At 41.5% G+C, this 27,267-nt stretch overlaps 1 protein-coding gene across 9 annotated transcripts in view; it reads left to right on the top strand.

Moving 5' to 3' along the window:
- Positions 1–27,267, top strand: part of REPS2 (RALBP1 associated Eps domain containing 2) — a 152,963-nt gene that overhangs the window by 90,330 nt on the left and 35,366 nt on the right. For 8 of the 9 annotated variants that reach the window (XR_005591295.1, XM_039515105.1, XM_039515098.1 and 5 more), the window contains exons 10-14: positions 151–228; positions 1,686–1,752; positions 3,742–3,816; positions 10,624–10,666; positions 14,546–14,682. Coding sequence is in view for 8 of the 9 variants with exons in the window: in XM_039515105.1 (XP_039371039.1) it covers positions 151–228; positions 1,686–1,752; positions 3,742–3,816; positions 10,624–10,666; positions 14,546–14,682 (400 nt within the window). In the remaining variant the exon portion in view is untranslated. The remainder of the gene's footprint in view (positions 1–150; positions 229–1,685; positions 1,753–3,741; positions 3,817–10,623; positions 10,667–14,545; positions 14,683–27,267) is intronic. The other variant, XM_039515092.1, reaches the window with a different exon arrangement.

Raw genomic sequence — 27,267 nt, forward strand, 5'->3', positions numbered from 1 at the left:
CATTTGTCTCATGCATCCCAACATAAATCTGAAATTCATGGTAGATTTTGATGATGGTGAAAACTGAAGCTATCGAACTGTTAATAAAAATAGATTTTTTTCTTTTCCTCCCCAATGTTTTCACCTTTGTGTAAAAAAAAAAAAAATCAGCTTGAAACTGTCTGTGAAGATCCAACCAACTCAGAGCCGTTGATTCTCTTTGATGTGGCGACCTCCATTGTTGAGCCAGTCAGTGACCATTTTTTTAATTCTAGCATATTATTGTGACTAAACTACTTTCTAGTTCACATAGACCAGGGGTAGGCAACCTATGGCATGGGTGCCGAAGGCGAGCTGATTTTCAGTGGCACTTACACTGCCCGGGTCCTGGCCACTGGTCTGGGGGGCTCTGCATTTTAATTTAGTTTTAAATGAAGCTTCTTAAACATTTTAAAAACCTTATTTACTTTACATACAACAATAGTTTAGTTATATATTATAGACTTATAGAAAGAGACCTTCTAAAAATGTTGAAATGTATTACTGGCACGCGAAACCTTAAATTAGAGTGAATAAATGAAGACTCGGCATACCACTTCCAAAAGGTTGCCGACCCCTGACATAGACAATCATGATTAATATAGAGATTGACATTTGTCCATATTTTTTCAAAGCACTTCCACAATGGGTTTGAATGTTACTTCCCCTGAAATCTACAGGAACTGTGCTGCAAAAAACCCACATGCTACTTCATATAATAGATCTCTAATTCCTAACCGTGAATTCAGTCTACACTTCTGTACCCACCATTATGGGCTTAATGGATTGAAGCTTGGTCTCATGGGGCAGGCTGTTAATAACAGCATCAGTAAGCCTGTAAATAATTTTGGCTGTACTAACCTGAACCCAGTTCTGGCATTGCTTTGCCCACTGAATCTCAGGTACTGCTCTTACTGAGACAAGTAACAGAAAAGCTCCCTTTTTAATGAGGGCACTAGCAGAGATTATAGGAGTAGCAAATGCCCACATTATGGGTTATTACTGTAATCAAAGAAGTTGGCCTCATTTGTCAGATCTGGGTTGAAGTTCCCGGTCTTTGCCACGGAGACCTGAAGTTGTGCCCTATGGACCCCAAGCTTTCCCCACTTCTAAAGTATTCAGTGAGAGGAAAGAGTAGGCCAGAGGTCAGTTAACGCATCAGGAAGACTTCCTCAAGCACAAGAGGCATAGGACACAGAGAAGTCTGGCCCCAACTTTGACTAAAGGGGCTATTCTGATTGTTGTACTGTTTCTGGTGGAGAGGAATTTTCAACTAGTGTAAAGCTGACAGAGCTGGCTCCCCACTCCTAGCACAGGGGGCACATCCTCAGAAAGAAGGGGACAGAGCAGAACTCTGCTCCACTATGAGAATTCTCAGCTGACTTACAGCCCCTTTGGCACTCTAGCCAGCTGTGGCAAGTTATAGCTGCCCCAGGCTGCTCTTTCTAATGTCAGGACTGCAAAATGAGGCAGCTTGAGAAGCAGGAGCCTATAATTGTCTTCATAATGGCCCTCCCCACTTCTTCAAGTGTATCTGGTGCAGGAGAGAATATGGGGCTGTATTTCTGTTAGTCCATGTGCTTAAGCATTTGACTATGGAAGTGTTTGTGCACGTTTGATATAGCAATCTGTATAATAAATTAGTCTTTTTTTTCTTCTGTGAGAAGACATCGGTTGAGGAGATGCCTGATAAATCTGCCCTGACACAAGATGCAAATAGTGATGACAATCAAGGTATGAGAGCAAAGTGTCTTGTCTTTTTGCTTCATTCATTAGGTTTTAGATGTAAATAGGCGCTTTATAAAATTCCCTTTGCTAACAGAATCTGTGCAAATCTAGCTTCTGAATCAGTTATGCATTAATGCAAATCTGAAAGAAAGGCTTGTAACAGTAACCAAAGAGAGGACTTACTGACAGCAACAGAGCTGAAGAAAAACAAATTGATGGACTGTTATTTTAAAATGAACCCCTCATATTTGCATAAACTTTAAAACCAAAATACACCTTCTAAATGTATGCTGTTCCAAATGGGCCTAATAATATACTTTTTGCCTAAGACATCAACAAGAATTCTGCTTAAGTAAAGAGTGCAGGATCTGAACCTTAAAGGTAATAAAATGACCAGTGATGATTTCTTTTAGGCCTGCCTCAGATCTGCCTCATTCTCTGTAGCTGACATTCTTAGGTAACATAGAAAGCCTTTAGGTATGTAATGGTCCCATAAGGCCGAAGTTTTGCTTTATACATATTTGCAAATTGTTTTATATATGACTATGGAAAACTACCTCTTTTTCTTAACTAAAGCACAGTTGCAGGCATGGAAGGTACACTTAGTCTTATTCTTCAAGTTATTACTATAAATGGGATGTCAAAAGAAAAGGGAATATTCCATCAGGGTGCTGCCTGGAAGGAGAACTCCCAGATAGAACTGGATGATTTTTTTTGTCGAATAGTAATTTGCCAAAATTCATTTTTGAGGCACTGAACCTTTTTGCGAATTTGCCTAATGGTTTCAGGGGAAAAATTAAAATGTTTTGTTTCTGCTTTTTGTTTTTGAAATGTTTCGATTTTTCATTTTGAAATGGCATTTCATTTTGAAATTTTGGTTATTTTAAAACACCCCTAAATGAATAGGAACAAAAAATTCATTTTGGGTCAAACTAAACATTTTGTTCAACTGGAACAAAATGAAAAGCTGAAAAAAGTGGGTTTTTTTTTCATGTTTGCGTTTTGTTGAGGTCTAACAAAATGTTTTGTTAAAATTGAAACTGATTTTTTTTCCAGAAATTTTTTGGTTCGGCCTCTGAACTGAAAAATCAATTGTTTGCTTAGCTTTACTCTTGAGGATTCAGAATTCTGTAGCTTAGGATGTTGTAAGTGAAACAAATTCTCATTCATTTGCATCATCTCACAGATAAATCAGTTCTGAGTTGTCAGTTATTTATATATTTAAACGTATATAATAGTGGAAACAGAGATGGGATTGAAGAAGCAGACTACGTCCATATAAAGTCCTTTTACTCAGGACATATTGCAGTGAAGTGAGTTTCATCCATAGTGATCTCGTATAATACAGTACTCGGCAAAATGAGTACAGCTTTTTTGGTTGGTTTGTGTTTTGCTCACATCCTTGATGTGAGATGTATTAGGTGTTGGTGGAAAAGGGATATTATGATCTAAACCTTTTCTAGAGGAGTAAGCCCAGAGGACCGGGCGCTCCTGGGTTCTGATCCCGGCTTGGTTGCTGACTCACTATGTGCCTTTGGGCAAGTCACTTAGACCCAGTTATCAAAAGATTTTGAATGCTTCAGTTTTTAGGTTTCTAACATGAGACACCTAGGTCCTAACTTTCAGAGTTATTGATCGCTGACCATGCCCAGTTCCCATTAACTGGAGTTGCAAGTGCTCAGCACCTTTGAAAATTGTATACTTGGTCTCTCAAGTTAAACACCCAAAATCTGAGGCACCGAAAATTTGTGGTCAGTTGGCAGCTTGGGCCTAGAGCTCTCTGTGCCTCACTTTTGTTGTTGTTATTATTAAATAAAGATAATAGTGACTCCACACTGATGGTGTGAAGAATAATTTACCTAAAGTGTGTACCTTTCTTTTCAGCATGTAAGAAGTATTATTAATAGGGCCTTAATCAAAGTTGAGAGCTATGGACTGTTTTGTTTTCAAGTACATAATTAATTTAAAATAACTTTCCGTTTATTTTTAATTAAGCTCTGAACATAAGCACTACTGCCAAAACAATACCAAAGGATTTTAAACCATCTCAACACTTGTCTGTCAAAACAGGTAAGAGGAGAAAATTTTCATGTCTTTTAACAAAAAATGCTTTTTTTAAAGAACTTGTCAGCCAAACAATTTTCTTACCAAAATAAGCCTAATTGTTTTTTTTAATTTTATTTCATTTTACTGGTAACATTCCTTTTACTCTAGTAATAATTTTTAATAATAAAATTACTTTTAAAAAATGATCCATCCCAGGAGTTAATGACCATTATTTGCAAATTTAATCCAAATTAGGATTTGAATTTCTCAAAAAGGTTCACCTACTCTACTTTTCTTCTGATTAATTTCTTAAGCACAAAGGACATTTTGTAATATAGCATATTGTAAAGTTCCATTTTTTTTCTGCACACAAGATTGGTAAAAGTAGGTAATATAACTGTTGATGGAAACCCTTCCCAAACAGAGAGTAAACATTATATCTTGCCAGTAATGATTTTGAAGAGTCTTCATTTTCACATATCAGAGAGGTAGCCATGTTAGTCTGGTTCTGTAAAAGCAGCAAAGAATCCTGTGGCACCTTATAGACTAACAGACGTTTTGCAGCATGAGCTTTCGTGGGTGAATACCCACTTCGTCGGATGCAAGAGTGGAAATTTCCAGGGGCAGGTAAATATAAGCAAGCAAGAAGCAAGCTAGAGATAACGAGGTTAGATCAATCAGGGAGGATGAGGCCCTGTTCTAGCAGCTGAGGTGTGAAAACCAAGGGAGGAGAAACTGGTTCTGTAGTTGGCAAGCCATTCACAGTCTTTGTTTAATCCTAAACTGATGGTGTCAAATTTGCAAATGAACTGAAGCTCAGCAGTTTCTCTTAGAAGTCTGGTCCTAAAGTTTTTTTGCTGGAGGATGGCCACCTTGAGATCTGCTATTGTGTGGCCAGGGAGGTTGAAGTGTTCTCCTACAGGTTTTTGTATATTGCCATTCCTAATATCTGATTTGTGTCCATTTATCCTTTTCCTTAGAGACTGTCCAGTTTGGCCGATGTACATAGCAGAAGGGCATTGCTGGCATATGATGGCATATATTACATTGGTGGATGTGCAGGTGAATGAGCCGGTGATGGTGTGGCTGATCTGGTTAGGTCCTGTGATGGTGTTGCTGGTGTAGATATGTGGGCAGAGTTGGCATCGAGGTTTGTTGCATGGATTGGTTCCTGAGCTAGAGTTACTATGGTGCGGTGTGCAGTTACTGGTGAGAATATGCTTCAGGTTGGCAGGTTGTCTGTGGGCGAGGACTGGCCTGCCACCCAAGGCCTGTGGAAGTGTGGGATCATTGTCCAGGATGGGTTGTAGATCCCTGATGATGCGTTGGAGGGGCTTTAGCTGGGGACTGTATGTGATGGCCAGTGGAGTCCTGTTGGTTTCTTTCTTGGGTTTGTCTTGCAGTAGGAGGCTTCTGGGTACACGTCTGGCTCTGTTGATCTGTTTTCTTATTTCCTCGTGCGGGTACTGTAGTTTTGAGAATGCTTGTTGGAGATTTTCTAGGTGTTGGTCTCTGTCTGCGGGGTTAGAGCAGATACGGTTGTACCTCAGTGCTTGGCTGTAGACAATGGATCTTGTGGTGTGTCCGGGATGGAAGCTGGAGGCATGAAGGTAGACATAGCGGTCGGTAGGTTTTCGGTATAGGGTGGTGTTAATGTGACCATCACTTATTAGCACCGTGGTGTCTAGGAAGTGGACCTCCCGTGTAGATTGGTCCAGGCTGAGGTTGATGGAGGGGTGGAAGCTATTGAAATCGTGGTGGAATTTTTCCAGAGTCTCCTTCCCATGGGTCCAGATGATGAAGATGTCATCAATGTAGCGTAGGTAGAGAAGGGGTGTGAGTGGACGGGAGCTGAGGAAGCGTTGTTCCAGGTCGGCCATAAAAATATTGGCATATTGTGGGGCCATGCGGGTGCCCATAGCGGTGCCACTGATCTGGAGATATATATTGTCATCAAATTTGAAATAGTTGTGTGTGAGGATAAAGGCACAGAGCTCAGCAACCAGTTGTGCTGTGGCATCATCAGGGATACTGTTCCTGACAGCTTGTATTCCATCAGTGTGTGGGATGTTTGTGTAGAGAGCCTCTACATCCATGGTGGCTAGGATGGTGTTTTCTGGAAGGTCACCAATGCATTGTAGTTTCCTCAGGAAATCAGTAGTGTCACGGAGATAGCTGGGAGTGCTGGTAGCATAGGGTCTGAGCAGAGAGTCTACATATCCAGACAGTCCTTCAGTGAGAGTTCCAATGCCCGAGATGATGGGGCGTCAAAGGATTTCCAGGTTTGTGGATCTTGGGTAGTAGATAGAATAACCCTGGTCGGGGCTCTAAGGGTATGTTGATTTGTTCTGGTGTTAGTGTAGGGAGTGTCCTGAGTAGATGGTGCAGTTTCTTAGTGTATTCCTCTGTGGGATCTGAGGGAAGTAGCCTGTAAAATTTGGTATTGGAGAGTTGTCTGGCGGCCTCCTTTTGGTAGTCAGACCTGTTCATGATGACAACAGCACCTCCTTTATCAGCTTCTTTGATTATAATGTCAGGATGGTTACTGAGGCTGTGGATGGCATTGCGTTCTGCACGACTTAGGTTGTGAGGCAAGCAATGTTGTTTTTCCACAATTTCTGCCTGTGCACGTCGGCGGAAGCATTCAATGTATAGGTCCAGACTGTCATTTCGACCCTCATTTTCACAGGCGCTGAGTACCCATAATTCTCACAGAAGTCAATGGGTGCTTAGCAATTTTGAAAATTAGACCTTGTGATAGGAATTATGGTGCTATAGCACCGGTGCAATAGTTCAGGCTGTAAGTAGCTTTCTTTTCCTGTAGCTATTGATTCCCTTCCCTACCCCTATCATCTTAGAAAGTTTTATTTCTGGAATGGCATATGTCAAAAATCGCTTGCTTGGTCCAGAAACTTCATACTTGTTCTGTTTATTTAACCTCAGTGAGAAGTGATGCCTTTAAAATTAACCACCCAACATTCCTAAAAATATTCCTTGCAAAGCTATGAATATTTGAAAACTTTATCAGGTCTCAGTAGAGCTTATAAATCTCAGTGGTTAACCACTTAGGTATTAGTGCAAATCTGGGTTTGCCCTTTAAAAAAAAAAAAAGAAGTTTCTCATCCTTTTAATCATGAAGATATCCTTGATTAATCAAACTGACCCCAAGGGCCCGTCTTAGCAGCTGTGCCTTAAAACTCAAGTTTATTAATGGCCCCTCAACAGCTGTGTGCCTCATTTTCAACTCTTTTTTTCCTGGCTCCTTCCCAAACACTTGGGAACTGCAAGATTTCCTATCTTCAGCTCATGTTCTTGACTGATTGCGTGGTCTCCTACATACACACTTCCCTCTAGGCGGGAGAGTTAGTGGCAGAATCTTTATCTTTCCTTCTTTGTACTCCTCCTGGGATTTCTGAACTTCAGTTTAGCAGGACTCCTAGCAGTACACCTCGGAAAAACTGTCATTGCTGACACTTGTCCCCAAGCCACTGCAAGTTCTAGCCCCCCCTCACCTTTTCTCCATGAAGATGGAATGGATGCTGCTGTTCTGTTCTTTTGTGGCACAATTTTGTACCCCTGAAAAGGTTAGGGTCAGAGTCTTAATTCTCACTCCAAACCCCACAGAGGGAAAGGCAGCAGTAAAAACTCACATTGGCTTTCCCTTTGTCTCCTTCTCCTGGATAGATGATGCAACTCTTTTTCTTCTCTGTCTCCTTCGTTACCTGCTGCCCTTCAATCCCTTTCCCCTTACTTGGTGACTCCAAAGGGAAATAAATGGGATGAAATTTAGGAGGAAGAATTAGGTTTCATAAGTCAGGAAAAAAATTGTTATGAAATCAGTTAGACCAGGGCGCGGCAACCTTTCAGAAGTGCTGTGCCGAGTCTTCATTTATTCACTCTAATTTAAGGTTTTGCGTGCCGGTAATACATTTTAACGTTTTTAGAAGGTCTCTCTCTATAAGTCTATAATATATAACTAAACTATTGTTGTATGTAAAGTAAATAAGGTTTTTAAACTGTTTAAGGAGCTTCATTTAAAATTAAATTAAAATGCAGAGCCCCCTGTACCAGTGGCCAGGACCTGGGCAGTGTGAATGTCACCAAAAATTAGGCGGCATGCGTGCCATAGGTTGCCTACCCCTGAATTAGACTGTTGAATAGTCCACCAAGGAAGTAGTGGTAATTCATTACATTGAGTTATTTAAAACTGGACCGGACAGAGTACTAGAGAATATCCTATAGGTGTCCTTGTACTGGCAAAGGGATTGAGTTAGATGATGTGACAGAAGATAAGAGGTGCAAAAGACCTGTTTTGTCAAGCCACAATAATAGACAGTTTTCCTATAGTGATCATCAGTGTTTAAATATCATCATTGTTATCTTTAGGCTTCAGGACTAAAACTCAACTAAGATTAGAGTCCTGCAAATCTGAAGATATCTGCGGACCATGTTTGCGGATTACAGATCAGATGGCGATACACATTTTGAATTGTGCAGGGCTCCAATTGAAATGAATAGGGAAAGTTCAGATCTTTCTTGCAGCTATTGATTCAGGCTATCTACCTGTGTTATAAACTCAGGAAAGACAGCATTTCATTGGTTCACATTTGGAAGGTTTTGTTCACAATCATAAAGATTAGTAATTTGAAGTCAATGCAAACTGTTTGATTCAGCACCTTTAAAAATCAGGCCACTTATTTAGGTGCCCTTAAGGAAATTACATTATTGAATTTGGGCACCCACATTTAAAAATGTTGGTCCTTAATTATTTCCAAATAACAGCTTAAATTCTGTTCTTGCTGCTTAAGCCAAGAACAAAGCAGCTCAGTGTGCTGCAGACTGTGAACGAGTGTTTTGGGATAGTCAAGAAATCCTTTGTTTCTTCCTTTCTCTTTTCTACCACTTTAGCATATTACACCATTTACTGTATGGCTTTCAGTTCAGTCTTCAGCCTCTAAAGCAGACCCACCACACTCTTTAATTTTCCAAACCTGAACAGACTCCAAGACATTAGATTACAGCCCAAAGGCCCAGAATCTCCATTCTAAGATTCCAAAAATAAATGAATTGGGAATTGCTAGTGTCCCTGACATTTCTTTTGTATTTTTCATGTGAGATGCAGGCTTATGTGCATTGAGGCAATGGACTGAAGTATTGTTACATTTGCTGGCAATATCTCTGCAACTAATGGTTGCACATACAAATAAACTGTCTTTCTTATTTAGGAGAAAAAAACCAAATAGTTTTCCCCCTACCCCACTCCCCCACCCCGGTTGAGTTGTAGATGTCATTGAATCTTAATCTTGAATTTCCTGACTTTCACTTGCTTAAAAAAAGGCCTTGACCACAACGCTGCATTGATATAGTTCTTTATTTAATACAATAATCAGTTCAAAATAGGATTCTGTCTTCCCTCTATGTCCCCATGTTCACCTCAACAAAACATCATTTGAGGACTCTGATGTCAACCTTCCCTATAGTTTTGTGGGGATGATTTGAAGAAAACATAAATATTCTAAAAATATGGTTCACCTTGAATGATATAAAATGAGAAGGCAAATCTTTCAAAAATTATACATATAATTTGTTATCATTGTCAGTACTGTCAAAATTGGGTCATAAGATTGTAGAAATCTGTTACTAAAATTGTATTCTGTGGGTGTTTCAAACCTAAAAAAATATTCATTATTGCTCATTTTTAATGGTAATTCCCTCTCCTCTCTTCTTTTAGTTGCTAGTTAAGAGTTGGTTACACTGGAATATGGAATGATGCTGAGTCAGTTTGTTGATGACATTAATCTACTGAGAGATTCATTCATAAGTGGTTTTCTTATTGAACATTTATCACTACCAGTTGCATCTGTATATCCTCCATGCAGAGCTTCAGTCAATAATGTAAAATCCATGCAAACAACTTCTCTTATGAGGAAAAAGTGCATGTCTGTGGATCTACATTATGATGCCTGCTATCTCATTTGTTCTGCATGGCTGTAAACCCCCTAACTGGTATGTGCATACAAGAGAATAATACAAGCCATTAAAAAGTCAACATTTGCCAGCTGCTACCACAGATAGATTCTGTATAGGAAAATCTATGGTAAGATCAGATAGATACTGGAGTGTGGTAACCTTTGGCAAAATGCTGATTTTCTGAAGGTAACAAATAACACCGAAAGTCTCTCTCTAGTACCATCCCTCTGGGTTCTCTTTAGAATTCTATCTAGTATAACAATTTTTTAAAAAAAGGAACTCACCTATCTTAGACTTTTAAAATTGATTACACAGGTGTAATACCCCAAGAATCTCTCTTTGAGGGAAGTAGATTTGAAAGCAATCACAAAGTTATGTTTTTCAGCATTATTTTTTGTTTAGAGAGGAGACTCATAGAAAAGGATGTACATATATAAGGAATAGTTCCGGGAAGGTAAATCATTCACTGCTGTTTTTCTTGTCTCATAAAACAAGAACAGTTAAACTGACTAAAGTTAACAAATTTAAAATCAATAAAGAAAATACTTTTTAAACAACTCTGAAACTGTGGAACTTATTGCTGCAAGGTGTAACTGAAGCCAAGAGTTGGAATAGTCGGTCTCAATGGAATTAAAAAAAAGAACTAGAGATTTATGTGGATGATAACATGCACAGTGACAGATGGGGAGTGAGGAGTGAAAACAATCAAATCCTCATTATTATGCAGGGATAAGCATCACTCTGACATCCTCCATTTGTTTGTAATTAATTCTAACTACCTATCATTCTGCAGATAAAGGAACATCCTCTTCTTCTTCTTTTTTTTTTTAATGTTTTTAACAAGTAATCTTTTGTTTTCAGTTGTTCAGGAATCGAACACACTCAAGGCAAGACCAAGATCCAGGTACTTGTTTCTGTTTCTGTCAAAGAAATATTCCCATCTGAAGAGATCTTCAACAGTGTATTATTTAAACATCAAACTGTGTAGGAGTGAAGGTGCTGATATTGCATTTTATTAACTGCGGTGGAAATAGAAGCCAGCCTAATTTCATTTTGGGACACCCGTCATCATCCCATTTCAGGAACAGTCTCGAGACTTCATCTAATTGAAAGTTGCATGCTACATATGGATAGCCACATTGGACAATCTAGAGAGCACCAATAATGGCAGCATCTGATGCGGCTGAGTGTGTTCTGCCTTTTGAATTGTGTAGTATCATATCCAACAGTAACCAGTTGGTGTGTGGCAGAACATAGTATATGGTTCATATAAGAATGTGGATTAAAAATTAAAGCTGCTAAGATTGGTTACTTGCAGGGAATGAAAAAGGCAACTGGTGTCTGAAAATATTGTGTAATGAAAAATACAATAACTATGTTAAGCAGTGTTTTTGGCTGATCAGCATTCTGGTATGCCCACATCTTGTATTAGACTTTAGGCTGTCTTTTTCAACCAGTCAGATTAACTACTTTAGTGCTTCATTTCTTTCTCTGATGTAATGAATGTTTAATCACGAGTCTCTTCCTCATAAAGCTTATAATTAATTGAACAAAAACAGAAGAAGGAGGAGTAAAAAAGGAGCCTGGCAGAGAAGAAGGATAAACCAAAGAATGGGAGAAACTAAAAGAAATAAACACTTTGAAATTAAACTAAAGGCTATAGAGAACAAAATTATATGCTTGCCTGTTTAGAGTTTGTTTCAAGGATTGTAGATGTAGCCTCTAAAGCCAGGAGTTGTAAAAGTACTAAGCAGACTTCTCTGCAGGACTGCAGCAGATGTATTTTTGCTCCCGAAGTGGCAGTAAATTGAGGGGTGGGAGGGAAAGGAATTTGACTGGCCTACTACAGCAAAGCTGGTGCTGCAGACAGACGGTATTTGCAGGACAGAAGTTTGATATACTTCACGGCTGGAAAAAAGTATTGAGAGGGGAAGAATACGAATATCAAATAGGATAGTAAAGTGAGTAGTAGAAAATAAAAAAGGAAAAATGCACTTGGGACAGGTATGCAAAAACTGGAAATGAATTAGTCGGAGAAGAGGAATGCAAGGGTGATGTGATGTGATAAGGAAATTTTTACTTCTGGAGAGCTGAGTTTACTTTGCATAAGAAAATGTGATTTGTTGGAGTTCTCAGTCCCTACAGGCTGTTTAGCCACATGATAGAATCACCATGTAACTAGACACAGATAGATTTTTGGTCATGAGTTGTACATTGGACTAGAATGGCAGGGTAGGGCTGAGAGACATGGCTGACAGAGTCTGTGTCCAGGAAGATTGCACAGCACCTGCATGCTTTGTGCCCAACTCAAGCTGGAGCGTTTACTGTCTTAAAATTCATTTAATTGTGGTTTAAAATCATAAAATGGGGGGGGGACCTTAAATTACTTTGAAAAGAAAATCATGTGACTAAGGGACTTTGATATAATACTTCAAAAGTATGAATTAAGTTCGTTTTTAACCTCAGAACCCCTGTCTAGCATGTATTGCATAACCCACAGGTCTGTATGTGTTTACGTGTTCCCCTCTGTGCCTGATCCACAGAGGATATGTGTAGAGGATAGAAGTTGCATTTTGCAAAGGATTTCGAAGTTTCAGAATTTGGCTTTGTTTTAATTAGGAACAAAACCTGAACATTTGAAATTCTCTGCAGAGGAAAATTCAAAAATTCTCTCCACCCTCCCCCTTTTTTTTTTAAATTTTGATTTCATTCAAATAATGTTGCAACAGAATATTAACTATTTTAAAACTCAAATTCCTGCAAAATAGACGGCATTTCGAGTTTGATAGACCTGCATATTGTGACAAATATGGTTCCCTTGAAGTTTATCTGACCAACTCTAGAGAGGAGTCTGTTACTGCTTTTAGCTTAGTTCAGTCGTTAGAGATTCGTGCTTTTAGTTCTGGAGGTCCCCAGTTCAGTCCCTGGTGTCAGTCAATATGGTGGCCTTCAAGTAGCATTGTATTAACTCTGCAAGGCCAGATGCATTTTTGCCTCCTAGGCACTACTTTACAGTTCCTTACAATGAAGGATAAAGTATAAAGCTGCCTGTTTTTTCTCCAGTATATCTCCCCTTCCATTGTTTATTGTATAGATTTGAAGTGCAATATTTTAAGGGCCTAATCCAAAGCCCTCTGACTTTAATGTGTTTTGGATCAGATTTTAAATGAGTTGGGTTGGAGGATTCTAAACCCTGGGGGGGAAAATGCAGTGGAAGCAAAGGCAACATGTTGCATGTGAACTCTGAAACAAGTTTGGTTTTACCTCATGTGTATTGGTTTAATCAAAAATATAAGATTGCAGTTGCCAGTGTCCAACCTGTTAACAAAGAATTGCCTACTAACTACTGCCAGTTTGGCAAAAGCTGCTGGTCCATTTTCCCATTAGTTGGAGTTTTTGCCTGTTGTTGCTTAATCTTTTTTTGTCTTGCTTGTCATGCATAATGTGTTATAGTAAGTATAACACTTCATGTTGTCAATTCTGATTTGAGTAAAGTCTGCAGCCTTGCAGAAAAAACTTGTGACTCCAACAGCAGAAATTATTGGACTCCACTCAAGATAATGAAACTTGTTACAAGTGTTTAGAACATACATTGCATAATGCACAGGCAGTATCATGAAAATGGATCATTGTGAACGGTGAATTCAAGTGATACATATATTGCACCTATGAATAGACAGTCACATTCCAGTTTAAGGCATGGTAATGTGAGTTCAAATAGTTTTGCCTTGTTGTCCTACCACTTAATTATTAGTTTAGGCCCCCAAATTACCAACTAGCTAGCTCATTGGCTGAAGGAGAATCATGTGATCTGAACCTGACAGCTCAGATTGTCTCTGCTACAACAGATTTAGGGCAAAAAAACCCTGGGCTTGTCTGGCCTGATTGCTGAAGGAGGTACAGATTTCTCCTCCCTGAAATGGTGAGGGCAGGCAGTGTTTTTAATGCTGCCCTCCCCCAGGAATTCCATTAGAGAAGGACAGCTTTTTAATTTCGCCAGTGGTCTGTAAGCTGCAGACCCTGCAAAGGAGATGGGGTTGCAGGCATGTTGCACTGTTACAGATCCTCTCAGGGAGATTTTGCATTGCCAGCAACCCTGTGCCCGGGGTTATGCTGACAGAATACATCAAAACTGCAGGCTGAAAGTAGTCTCCTGCCAGGACACCTTGTTGTTTTTAATACTACACCTTATGTTACAGTTAATGCAACATTTTGGCTGCATTTATTTATTTTTGTGCTTTTCAGAATTCAGCCATACTGTAGGAAATAAATATCATAGTGAAAATGCTTCAGAAGCAAGTTAGCACTTTTAATATACTCCTAGCGGCAGCCAGAGCCCAACATGTTGAGAGTTCAAATTAAAGTTTATGGAGAAGGAGAGGAAGAAAGTTGGTAGAGAGGAAAGAACTTTTCATTCAGGTGTATTCAAGATAGTTACTATAATTATTCTGCTGTTGGCTGAGGTCACATGACCCTCTGAGTTAAAGGAGTGGAGCCTGAAGTTATAAAACTAAAACAATGAGGCTAAAAGGCATTTTTAACACATGTACTTATTATGTGTGTTTAAAAGTAACCCTCCCACTCTCTAGAGCAAGAGTGCCCTCCGTCTGTACCATCTAATATTATATCCCACTGCCATCAGCTGCCCTTTCAATCCATGAGGCAATGATGTTCCACTGTAAAGCTCAACTCCAGTCAATATTTACTACATTTGTATACATGAATGGTCTAAAAATATCAGTTGATTTTATTTTCCTTTTGAGATTCTTTTATTTTCCTTTAGGTCCTATTCCAGCACATCTATTGAAGATGCAATGAAAAAGGGGGAAGAGCCCCCTATGCCCCCACCAAGGCCGCAGAAATCACATTCCAGAGCCTCCTCCTTGGACCTAAATAAAATCTTCCAGCCAAACACACAAGGTAAACATTCTTATTGCTTATCACTCAGGTTCTACTGTGATAGGTGCTTCAGAAATACATCTATTCTAAATAGCTAGCTATCCTTAATAAATATTTACATATACAACTGTTAATGTTACCAATATATTTCTGCATCAGATGTTGAGAAGATAATCTTATACATATTTTCTTTGTTGTTCACTGAGGCTATGATTCAGGAAAGGATTCCTTTTCGGGAAAGCAGGATGTCCCATGGAAGCCAATGGGATTTAAGCACATCCTTAAGTGTTTTCCCTAAATAGGGAGGCACTTAAGCACATAGTTTCATAGCTAAAATATTGTTGTTAGAAAACATGTATGGTAGCACAACATTAAATAATGAAATAATGTTATTAAACAAAAAATAAAAAGTTCAGTATTGGTGTCAGCAAGTAGTAAAATTATACAACACTGTGCATATGATCTAATCTTTTCTTATAAAACTGTTCACTGATGACTAAGCTTTCAAGATAACACAGTTTTCAAACATAGTGCAAGCAGTTTTTGCAGTGAAAGAAAGCAGCTGGAACAGCTTTAGTGTCTTGAAGCAGAAGTTTTCCAAAACTGATTTTGCAAGATATCCTTAGGTACAGTTTTCTGCCCAACATCAGTTATATAGGCCATTAGTGTATTTACTCAGGGGAAAATAGGTGAATTTCTGCATAGGTTTGTACATAACAGGATCTTGCTTTGGTTCAATAATACCAATATAAGACTTTGGGTTTTTTTAAATGAGATTACTAGCTCCTTGCTTACCACATTGTCTTTGGTTTAGCAGCTGACAACATTAATCCTCACTGCTAGGTTCACCATGTATTATTTTTCTTTTTCTTTTATTATTTTATCTTAGCTTATGTAGGTGTGAGGGCCAGATCACAACCTACTATTTATTTTATTATTGCTGGGCAAAAAATGGGAAATGTTTTCATGAAAATGTTTGCCAAAAAATTTCCCCTTATTCCATGAAAATGTTCAAAGTTCAAAAATTCTTGACCAATTCTAATTACTCATAGACTTTAAGGCCAGAAGGGACCATCATGATCGTTTAGCTGACCACCTGCACATTGCAAGCCACAGAACCTCTCCCTCTCACTTCTATAATAACCTCTGTATGTGTTATTGACACCCTCCATTACTATTTATTTCTATTGCAGTAGTATCTTGGGGCTCCATCTTGCTAGGCTCTAGGCACACATGTTGGTGTCTCCTCCAAACAGTGTACAATCTAAGTAAAATAATTCTTATGTGGAGGAGACCCTTTAAGCGTGGATCTTCCCTTCCACACATGGAAAAGAGAGTCAGTTGCCTTCTGCAGAGACTTCTGAGGGTCTGGCAATCCAGGAAAAGGAAGGGATGGGTAGTAGCTGGGGAAGTGTGATTGGGGCAAGAGCAGGGATATACATGGGGTTACTCATTGTTCCCTTGCACCAGCATGCCCTTAAGTGTTTCTCATAGAAAACTAATACAACCAGAAAATGTATTTGCCACATGTGGATTTGGGATTTGCCATCATCCTTACTGCGAAACTCTGGGTGCCACCACCAGCTGGGGAAGTTCTTATAGCATGGATCTGTCAGATCCATGCTGCAAGGTGGGGGGAGTGTGCCTCCATGTGGGTGGATAAAGGATGAAGCTAAATATAAAACAGGCCAGGGCAATAATCACAGAATCGTGGGACTGGAAGGGACTTTTAGAGGACATTTAGTCCAGTCCTCTGCACTCATGGCAGGACTAAGTATTATCTAGACCAGTGTTTCCCAAACTTGGGATGCCGCTTGTTTAGGGAAAGCCCCTGACGGGCCAGACTGGTTTATTTACCTGCCGCATATGCAGGTCCAGCCGATCACGGCTCCCATTGGCCGTGGTTCGCTGCTCTGGGCCAGTGGGAGCCATGATTGGCTGGACCTGCGTACGCGGCAGGTAAATAAACCGGTCTGGCCTGCCAGGGGCTTTCCCTAAACAAGCGGCGTCCCAAGTTTGGGAAACACTGATCTAGACCATCCCTGACAGGTGTTTGTCTAACCTGCTCTTAAAAATATCCAATGATGGAGATTCCACAATTTCACCAAGCAGTTTATTCCAGTGCTTAACTACCATGACTGTTAGGGAAGTTTTCCAACCTAACCCCGCCCTTGCTGCAGATCCCTTTCTGCAGTACTCCATTCTAGGCAGTCATTTCCTGTTTTGTACATGTGCAACTGAATGTTCCTTCCTAAGTGGAGTACTTCGCATTTGTCTGTATTGAATTTCATCCTATTTACTTCAGACCATTTCTCCAGTTTGTCCAGATCATTTTGAATTCTAATCCTATCCTCCAAAGCACTTGCAACCCCTCCCAACTTGGCATCATCCACAAACTTTATAAGTCTATTCTCTATGCTGTTCTGTATCATTGATGAAGATATTGAACAGAAGTGGACCCAGAACTGACCCCCGTGGGACCCCACTAAATATGCCCTTCCAGCTGGACTGTGAACCACTGATTACTACTCTCTGGGAATGGCTTTCCAACCTGTTTTGCACCCACCTGTTTTGCTCCATCTAGACTTGCATGAGAAGGTCATGCGAGATGGTATCAAAAGCCTTACTACAGTCAAGATATACCACATCTACTGCTTCCCCCAACCCACAAGGCTAGTTGCCATGTCAAAGAAAGCTATCAGATTGGTTTTACACAATTTGTTCTTGACAAATCCATGCTGACTGTTTCTTACCACCTTATTAACTTCTAGGTGTCTGCAAATTGATTTCTTAATTATTTGCTCCATTATTTTTCCGGGTACAGAAGTTAAGCTGATTGTTCTGTAATTCCCCAGGTTGTCCTTATTCTCCTTTTTATAGATTGGCATTGTATTGGTCCTTTCCAATCCTCTGGAATCTCTCCGGTCTTCCATGACTTTTCAAAGATAGTCACTATTGTCTCAGATATCTCCTCTATCAGCTCTTTGAGTATTCTAGGATGTATTTCATCAGGCCCTGGTGACTTGAAGACATCAAACTTGTCTACTGTATATACTCGTTCATAAGCCAAATTTTTTTAGTAAAAAAGGGAAGCACCAGAGAAGGGGGTCAGCTTATGAACGGGTATAGGGAGGGAGAAGTGGGACACAGCCCCTCCCCCCAACAGAGGGGGCAAGGAGAGGCAGCAGAGCCAGAAGGGAAGAGGCGGGGCCAGAGTTTCTCTGCTTCTGGCCATGCTGCTCTCCCCTCAGCCTCAGAGGCAGCTGCAGCTTCAGGGCCGGCAGCCTGCAGCCGTGCCGCTCAGCCCCGTCCGCCCCAGAGCAGCCTGTGGCCACGACGCCTGGCCTACCAGAGCACACTGTGGCCATGCCACCCGGCCCAGCCCGCTGGAACATGCTGTGGCCACGCCGCCAGGTCTGGTCCACCGGAGCAGCTCCAGCCAGGCCAGAGACATCTTCCCCTGGCCCTCCCCATATCAGATGGGAAGGGATGGGATGGGATGGGGAGAGTGTGAGGGTATCAGGCTAGGGGTGGGGTCATGTGGGGGGTGGTCCCAGGGGTTAGTTCCCTGACTCCCAGCTTCTCCCCCCCCCACCCCCCAAAAAATTTTCCCCACCAGTTGCTGTCCCAGCCCGTCAGAGTAAGCAGCTGGCGCGCCGGGACACTTTGTTTACTTAGGTTTACCTCTGTGCCTGCGGACGCTCGAGGTAAACAAACCATCTTGGCTCACCAGCAGCTTATCCTGATGGCCTGAGAGCCAAAGTTTGCTGACCCCTGAATGATAGGGTCGGTTTATGAACGGGTTATAAAAATTTTCCATTTTTATTTATCCATCTTGGGGGAGTCGGCTTATAAATGAATCGGCTTAAGATTGAGTATATGTGGTAAGTCATTTTTAACCTGTTCTTTCCCTATTTTAGCCTCTGATTCTACCTCATTTTCACTGGAGTTCACTATGTTAGACGTCCAATTGCTACTAAACTTTTTGTGAAAACCGAAACAAAGAAGTCATTAACCACTTCTGCCATTTCCACATTTTCTGTTGTTATTTCTCCCCTCTCCTCCCACCCTCATTGAGTAACAGCCCTACCCTGTCCTTGGTTTTCCTCTTGCTTCTAATGTATTTGTAGAATGTTTTCTTGTTCCCCTTTATGTCTCTAGCTAGTTTAATCTTGTTTTGTGCCTTGGCCTTTCTAATTTTATCCCTACGTACTTGTGTTATTTGTTATATTAATCCTTTGTAATTTGACCTAGTTTCCACTTTTTGTAGGACTCCCTTTTGATTTTTAGATCATTGAAGATCTCCTAGATCAGCCAGGATGATCTCTTGCCATATTTTTTATCTTTCCTACACAATGGGATAGTTTGCTCTTGTGCCGTTAATAATGTCTCTTGGAAAAACTGCCAGTTCACTTGAACTGTTTTTCCCCTTAGACTTGCTTCCCAAGGAATCTTACCTTCGAACTCTCTGAGTTTGCTAAAGTCTGCCTTCTTGAAATCCATTTTCTTTATTATGCTGTTTTCCCTCCAACAATTCCTTAGAATCATGAACTCTATCATTTCATGATCATTTTCACCTAAGCTGCTTTCCACTTTCAAATTCTCAACCATTTCTTCCCGATCAAATCTGGAACAGCCTCTACCCTAATAGCTTTCTCCACCTTCTTAAATAAAAATTGTCTCCAATACATTCCAAGAACTTGTTGGCTAATCTGTGCCCTGCTGTGTTATTTTCCCAGCAGATGTTCCCCATCCACCACCAAGTCCTGTGCTTCGGATGATTTTGTTAGTTTATAAAAAGCCTCATCCACCTCTTCTTCCTGGTTAGGTGGTCTGTAGTAGACCCCTACCATGACATCACCCTTGTTTTTTTACCCCTTTTATCCTAGCCAAAGACTTTCAGCAAGTCTGTCTCCTATTTCCATCTCAGCCTCAGTCCAAGTATATACATTTTTAATATATAAGGCAACACTTCCTCCCTTTTTTATCCTTCCTGTTCTTCCTGAGCAAGCTGTACCCTTCTATACCAGTATTCCAGTCATGTGTATTATCCCACTATGTGATGCCAACAGTCACAGTTGGGTTTATTAACTAGCATTCCAAGTTCTTCCTGCTTATTCCCCATACTTCTCGCATTAGTATACAGACATCTAAGATACTGATTTGATTCCCTCCTATGTTCCCTTTTGTTTCTCCCTTATTATAACAGCCCATGCTCCCCCACAGATACCGACCCTTCTCCCAGGTCTCCATATTTTTGACTACCTGTGAGCTTTTGTCTCCTGCCCCCATCCACCCTAGTTTAAATCTCATCTCACTAGATTAGCTAGTCTGTATCCAAACATACTTTTCCCCTTCCTTGAAAGGTGGACCCCATCTCTACTTAGCAGTCCTTCTTCCCGAAAGAGCATTTCGTGGTCAAGTAAGCTGAAGTCCTCCTGGTGACACCATCCTTTCAGCCAGGCATTCACCTCCAGGATGCATCTGTCTCTGTTAGGGCCCTTGACTGGAAGGATCGAAGAGAACACTACCTGCGCTCCCAACTCCCTCACACCGTGGTACTCCCAGAGGCCTGTAGTCACTTCTGAACAGCTGAGGGTCATACCTCACAGTATCATTAGTGCCCACATGGATGAGTAGCATGGGGTAGTAGTCAGAAGGCTGGAAGATTCTTGACAATTCCTCCATAACGTCTCAGATACAGGGCTCTGACAGGCTGCATAACTCCCAGGATGCCATGTCAGGCTGACAGATGGGTGCCTCCATCTCCCTCAGATGAGAGTCACCAACCACCACTACCTTATGTTTCCTACTGGGAGTGGTGGCTGCGATCCTTCCAGCCTTGGGGGTACATGGCTTCTCCTTCTCCACCTTTGGGGGCAATTCCTCATCGCTCGTTGCCAGAGCAGCGTATCGGTTTTCCATCACCATGGTGGGTGAGATGGGAGTAGGGGTGGTACACTGTCTGCTGACAGAAGTAACCAGCAGCCTCCCTGTGACAGGACACTGGACACGTTTTAAAACAGTTTTACAAAATCTGAAACTAGATAATGATTAAAAAACAGGAAAGTAGATAAGGTTTAGAAAATAGAAAAAAACAATAATTAGAAAATGAGATGGCTTAAAAACTGAAAAAGAAAAGACATGAATAAAAATGATAAATGGACATGAAAAAATATACTAAAATAGTATAAAATGTATTAAAATAAGTATATGGGCAAGGGATTTAAAAATAAAGCAAGTCTAGCAGCCAGTGTGCTTTACATCACTTCAGACATTTTCCTTGCTTGCTTGTTTTGCCTTCCCATTTTAGGGCCTGACCCAGCACATATGTAGGTGAGTAACTTTACTCTCGTGAGTGAGTTACTCACTTGGTGTTTATAAATTGAGCCCCCTGAAGTGTGAACACTTCATGGCTGGCAATATTTTTTCTACATGCTTGGAAAGTGCTTAATTCATTTTTGGATGCTACTGCAATATATATTAATATGACATAACATTATGTATGATTAACATATGAAATGTGCATGTCTATATTAAGAGCCTGAGTGTCTATAAAGGGGTGTGTGTGTGCACATCACACACTTGGACACAATTTGAGGGGTCAGGCCTCATTTTCAGAATCATGCATTATATCTTAGTTTAGGAGAGCCAGGACGATTTTTTTTTCTTACCCCGACAGCATTACACACTTGCTAATATGAAAATCTGTTGTCATGAAAGACACATAAAAGTGAGAAGGAAGGCAGCTGCCAAGGAATACAATAAGCATCATTCTAAAGTTTCCAGTAATTTTAGTTTGAGGTGCTACTCCTCTTTCATGTTAAAAACCATACTAAATGCTTCATTAATAAAACTGTTTATGGCACCTCACAACTGAATGCATTATGGCAATTTTATTCAATAAAAATATGTCACTGTCATTTCGTTAGAAGTGCACAGCTTGCTGTTCTTATATTTTGAGCTAAAGAATACTAAGTGCCCAGTATAGACTGAAGATAAATAAAATCAGCAGCCACACTCCTGCATGTTAATCATAGAATGCTGGAAAGTAGAAATGGAGGAGATCCATTAGACTATGTTGGGCTTGATCCTGCCAGGTATTGAGCACTTTCTGAGTGCCCCCTCAGCTCCTTCGGGATCATTGAGGGTTCAGGGCAAGATTGAGTCCCTGCTATATGAATGTATATACTTGTGTTACAGTAGCATCTAATTGGCCCCAATCAGAGGTCAGGGCCTTATTGTGGTAGGCACTCCACATACACACACATGCACAACCAAAAAAGTCCTCTTGGTAATGCAAGTGTAACATGAATGGCCATACTGGGTCAGACCAGTGGTCCATCTAGCCCAGTAGCCTGTCTTCCGACAGTAGCCAATGCCAGGTGCTTCGGAGAGAATGAACAGATCAGGAAGTCATCAAGTGATCAATCCCCTGTCGTCAACACCCAGCTTCTGGCAGTCGGAGGCTAGGGACACCCAGAGCATGGGGTTGCATCCTTGCTCATCCTGGCTAACAGCCATTGATGGATCTATCCTCTGTGAACTTATCTGGTTCTTTTTGAACCTGTTATAGTTTTGGCCTTCACAACATCCCCTGGCAAGGAGTTCCACAGTTTGACTGTGCGTTGTTTGAAGAACTACTTCCTATTATTTGTTTTAAAACTTCTGCCTATTAATTTAATGGGGTGACTCCTAGTTGTTGTGTTACATGAAAGAGTAAATAACACTTCTTTATTCACTTTCTCCACACCATTCATGATTTTGTAGACCTGTATCATATCGTCCCTTAGTCATCTCTTTTCCAAGCTGAAGAGTCCCAGTCTTTTTTAATCTCTCATACGGAAGCTGTTCCATATTCCTAATAATTTTTGTTGCCCTTCTCTGTGCCTTTTCCAATTCCAATATATCTGTTTTGAGAAGGGGTGACTGGAACTGCACGCAGTATTAAAGGTGTGGGCATGCCATGAATGGCATTATGACATTTTCTGTCTTATTATCTATTCCTTTCTTAATAGTTCCTAACATTGTTAGCTTTTTTGAGCAGATGTTTTTCAGAGAACTATCCACAATGACTCCAAGATCTCTTTCTTGAGCGGTAACAGCTAATTTAATACCAGTCATTTTGTATGGTTGGGATTATGTTTTCCAATGAGCATTACTTTGCATTTATCAACATTTGTTGTCTACAGTAGTGCAACCTCCATTCTGATTTTAAATATCACAATGATTTTAAAAAGACACACACCCTCCCCCCAACTACTTAGGCATTTCAACATAAATGATATCTAGGATATCTTCTTGCTCTGTTCCATCCTTGTGATGGTAAAAGTTTATGCTGGCTTGATTCCTTGGCACAGTACAAATACAATTAAAGCAGATTTTATCGTAGAAATAATTTGGGATAATGATTATATTCACTTTTTTCCCCTTACTCCCATTTTTCTTATGATTTTTGTCTTAAGCAATTTTATTTAAATTTGAAAAAGGGAACTGTTATTAATGAAAGCTTTTAAATGATTTATTTTAAATTAGTTATTTCCTCATGTCTTGCTATATCCCCATGTATCTGGGAATGAAGGAGTACTCTGTGACTGACCTTGTGCAGTACTACAAAATGTTTTGAGCCGTGTGTATACACACTTTTTTGGGAGTGGTGTGGGGTCCATCAAGAGAAGTGATTTTTCTTTCAGACTTATAGTTGTTTAGAATGATGTGCCAAAGTGACATAGGCCTTTACCTCAACATTTTAAAAATAATTAAGTGGGGTTTTAGCATGCATCTCCTGCCTAGTTTACTGGAAGCTTCACAGTTAGTTTTTTTGCCAGTTTGAAAATACAATGGTTAGTGCCATACTGCTTTGTCTATATCTGTTAGCTTTGCCATATGAAGCTTTGGGATATCATTCTTACATGAGATATTGGTAGAGACAAGAATCTTTATAATGCCTAAAATTAAACATGGGACACAATCTCTATTTTCCTCTAGTCTCCCAGAATCTGGTAAAACCAGCCTCATCTACACTACAGCTTCCGTTGTTGCTATGATTGGTGGAGAACTAGCGGCTCCAATTTTCCTGGGTTAGATGAGGCTACAGTGGTAGCCACATCCTCCTCTGGACTCCTTGCCAATTCTCTTACACCAGATAAGTCAAGTAAGAGAGCCGGGATCCAGTGGCCATTTCTACCTCACCACCACCTGTGGAATAGGGAGAGTGCAGCAGTCTTGGGGGCTGCTGCACTCTTAAGGTGTGATTGAGCAGCCCGAGGGAAGGATTACTGCTTCTTCGAGTAATGATCCCTATTGCATTCCACTGTGGGTTACGCATGCGCACCATGTGCTTGGAGTTGGAAAATTTGAAAGTAGTGTCCGTTGGTCCACGTATGCGCCCTTACTTGCTGCGTGCTTCTGTCCGAGGCGAAAAAAAGATGGGGCGGACCGACCGTGTCTCCAGTTTCTTCTCCCCGCCACATGGTCCGGGTCGGAGCCTTCAGTGTAATTTTCTCTGACGCAGTTTTAATAATTACAGTTACGAATAGTTTTATCAGATTTAGCTGTAGTTTTACTAGATTTATTTCTTTCCTAGTTTTAGTAGTTGCTAGTTTTAACAGTTAGATTAGAGCAGACTTGGGGGATTTTCCCTGTCCCTGTCCCCCGCAGAACTCCGGGCTTCAAACTCTGTGCTTCTTGCCTGCAATCCTTCTCCGTCACTAACAAACACCAACTCTGCCTCTACTTCCTGGGAGAAGCTCAGACCATGGCTAGGTGCAGTATTTGCCAGTCCTTTCCTAGCTGTACCCAAGAAGTCTAAGCACTTTGTCTCTGCAGGCATCTCGTGGAGGTGGCCATGAGGCAACATTCAGACCCAGGCCGGGGAACCCTCCATGTATATTAGCTTGATTCAGCAAGGAGTGTGCCTCCTGCTGCTACGTCTGACTCCAGTGCTGGTGGAACCACCCCCAAAGGCCCAATGGCAGAGCCTAGTCAGGAGATTAGGAAGCAGTTCCATGCTTATTGGAGTAAGTCTTCCTCCAAGTCCAAGAAACTGGACATTCCCTCCACCAGCTCAGCACAAGGGGACATAGCATGTTCTAAGTGTCACAGGCATGAGACAAAGACCCACAAACAATGGGATACAGCGGTTCTGGGCAGTGAACTGTCGTACTGCCATCTCTGGCACTTCACACAACGTGAGACCCTCCTGCACCAGGAAAGACTTCAGCACTGCTACTGGCAACCGAAAAAGAGAGAGTGCCCCTTACGCTAGGGAGATCCAGATATGTGGCTGCACCCTGTGATGTCTTCGCCTTACTGGATCCAGAGTCTCTTCCTCCATTCAGTCCTTCCACTTCCAGAGAACTCATGTCCCTGCCACGGGATATGCCTATGGTACGGCCTCCTCACATGTGTTATGCACCGCTCTATCGGCACCAATGGTACCACTATTGGAACTAGAGACCGCCTTTTCCTCTTCTAATGAATTGGAACTGGGGGAAGAACTGTCTATACCATACCACTTCTATGCACCATCACATAGACTGACACCCATGGGAGCAACTACCTCCTCACCTTCCCCAGAGCCACTGGTGCCCCATGCCATGGGGACTCCTGCAACCCCCTGTTGATCCTGCTTATTGGCCATATTGGGAGCCCTGAGCACAGTATTCTCCTTTGCAGCCCACCCAGTCTGCAAGAGTCGCCACCTGTTTCCCCACCTCCCCTGAGTCCGATAGCGGAGGAAGAATTTTATACCCCAATTCTGGCAGTTCTGCTGGAGCCAGCTAGATTCCCATCCTCATCGCCTGACGAAGCTCTGACTACATCACCCCTTTCCCTACTGAATAACTTCAGACAATTTCAAGATATTTTACAGGGCGTTGTGGGGGGAACTCCACACTCCTCTGGAAGAGATCCAAGACTATCAGCATAAGCTTCTGGACGTTCTCCATACTTCGGGACTGACCAGAATAGCACTACGATCAACGAAGTCATACTGGAGCCAGCCAGGACACATGTGGCACACTCCTGCCACATGTACCGCCACACTTAAAGGAGCAGAGAAACGCTACTGTGTCCTGGCCAAAGGATCAGAATTCCTCTTCTCCCACCCAGCTCCAAACTCACTGGTATTTCAGGCTGCTGCAGAAATGGCTAAACAACAAACACCCTCGAGCCACACCTGCAGACAAGGAAAGGAAGCATCTGGATCTACTGGGGAGAAAAGTAATCTTTTCCTCCAGTTTACAATTCAGGACAGCCAATTATTAAGCATTGTTGGCTCAGTATGACTTCTTGAATTATGCTAAATTAGAGGAATTCGCTAAAACTGTGTCTGCTTTCAGACAGTTGGCAAGGAAGGGCAACTCATAGCCAGAATTTCCCTACAATCCACAGTGGATGTGGCTGCTGCTTTCTCCAGGGCCATGGCTACAGTCATTGTGATATGTAGAGTCTTGGCTTCATGCTTCTGGTTTTTCTAGGGAGGTCCAGAACACAATAGAGGCCCTCCCTTTTGGTGAATCCCATCTCTTCAACCAGAAGACAGATGAGTCTTTGCATACACTAAAAGACTCTAGGGCTGCTCTTCGCTCGTTGGACAGCTACACTTCTGCCTCAAAATGAAAGTCCCACTGCCTGTCATCCACAGAGAGGTACAGGTCTCCACAGTTTTACCAGCGTAGGCCCTATGAACCTCCATGCAAGCGACAAAAGATCCAAAGGTCTCATATCCCTGCCCCCCCACCTCAGGCTTCAGTCTCCAACCCAACCCAACCCAAGAGGTATTTCTGATGCGAGCTCTTGATGTGAGCTCGAGAGCTGCCAACCACTGAGTCTAACACTTCATGACCCTTCTTTGACTCTTTTCAGGGGTTATCTAGCAGCCCTTTTCACACTCAGAGTGCCATAACAAGGGACAAATGAGTGCTGAATATCATCCACCCTGGAGATATGATCAAGTTTGTAATGCTTCAAGACCCTTTGCCCCATCCCCCTTCGGGGACCACTCTCATGACCGTTTTCTCACCCAAGAGCTGAATGCCTTATTACAACAAGGATTGGGATTAACAACCTCCCCTTTTGAATCAATGGTGTTTTGATCCATGTCCCTCCTCTCCATGAAGGTTGCCTTGTTTGTTGCTGTCACTTCAGTGAGAAGGGTTGGGGAACTCAGAGCTATGATGGTGGACCCGCCATTTACAGTATTCCACAAGGAGAATGTCTTGTTACGCCTACACCCAAAATGTTTACCAAAGGTGATCTCCCAGTTTCATATTAACCAATCCATTCACTTACCTGTTTTCTTCCAGAAACTGCATGCGTCTGCAGAAGAATGTAGACTCCAGTCCCTCAGTGTCCGATGAGGATGGGCCTTTTACCTGCAGAGAACAAAAACAATCAGGAAGTCCCCTAGGCTGTTGTGGTAGCAGAGAGAATCAGGACAGGCCATATCCACCCAGAGAATCTCCAAATGGATTTCTGTCTGCAATAAACTCTGCTACCAGCTGTCAGACCTACCTCCCACCACAAGGGTATGGCTTCACTCCACTAAAGCTGAAGCAATGACCACGGCATGTGCCTCTCAGAGACTTATGTAGAGCAGCCACA

The sequence above is a fragment of the Mauremys reevesii genome, linkage group 1 (assembly GCF_016161935.1).
Source record: "Mauremys reevesii isolate NIE-2019 linkage group 1, ASM1616193v1, whole genome shotgun sequence".
Classification (NCBI taxonomy): Eukaryota; Metazoa; Chordata; order Testudines; family Geoemydidae; genus Mauremys; species Mauremys reevesii.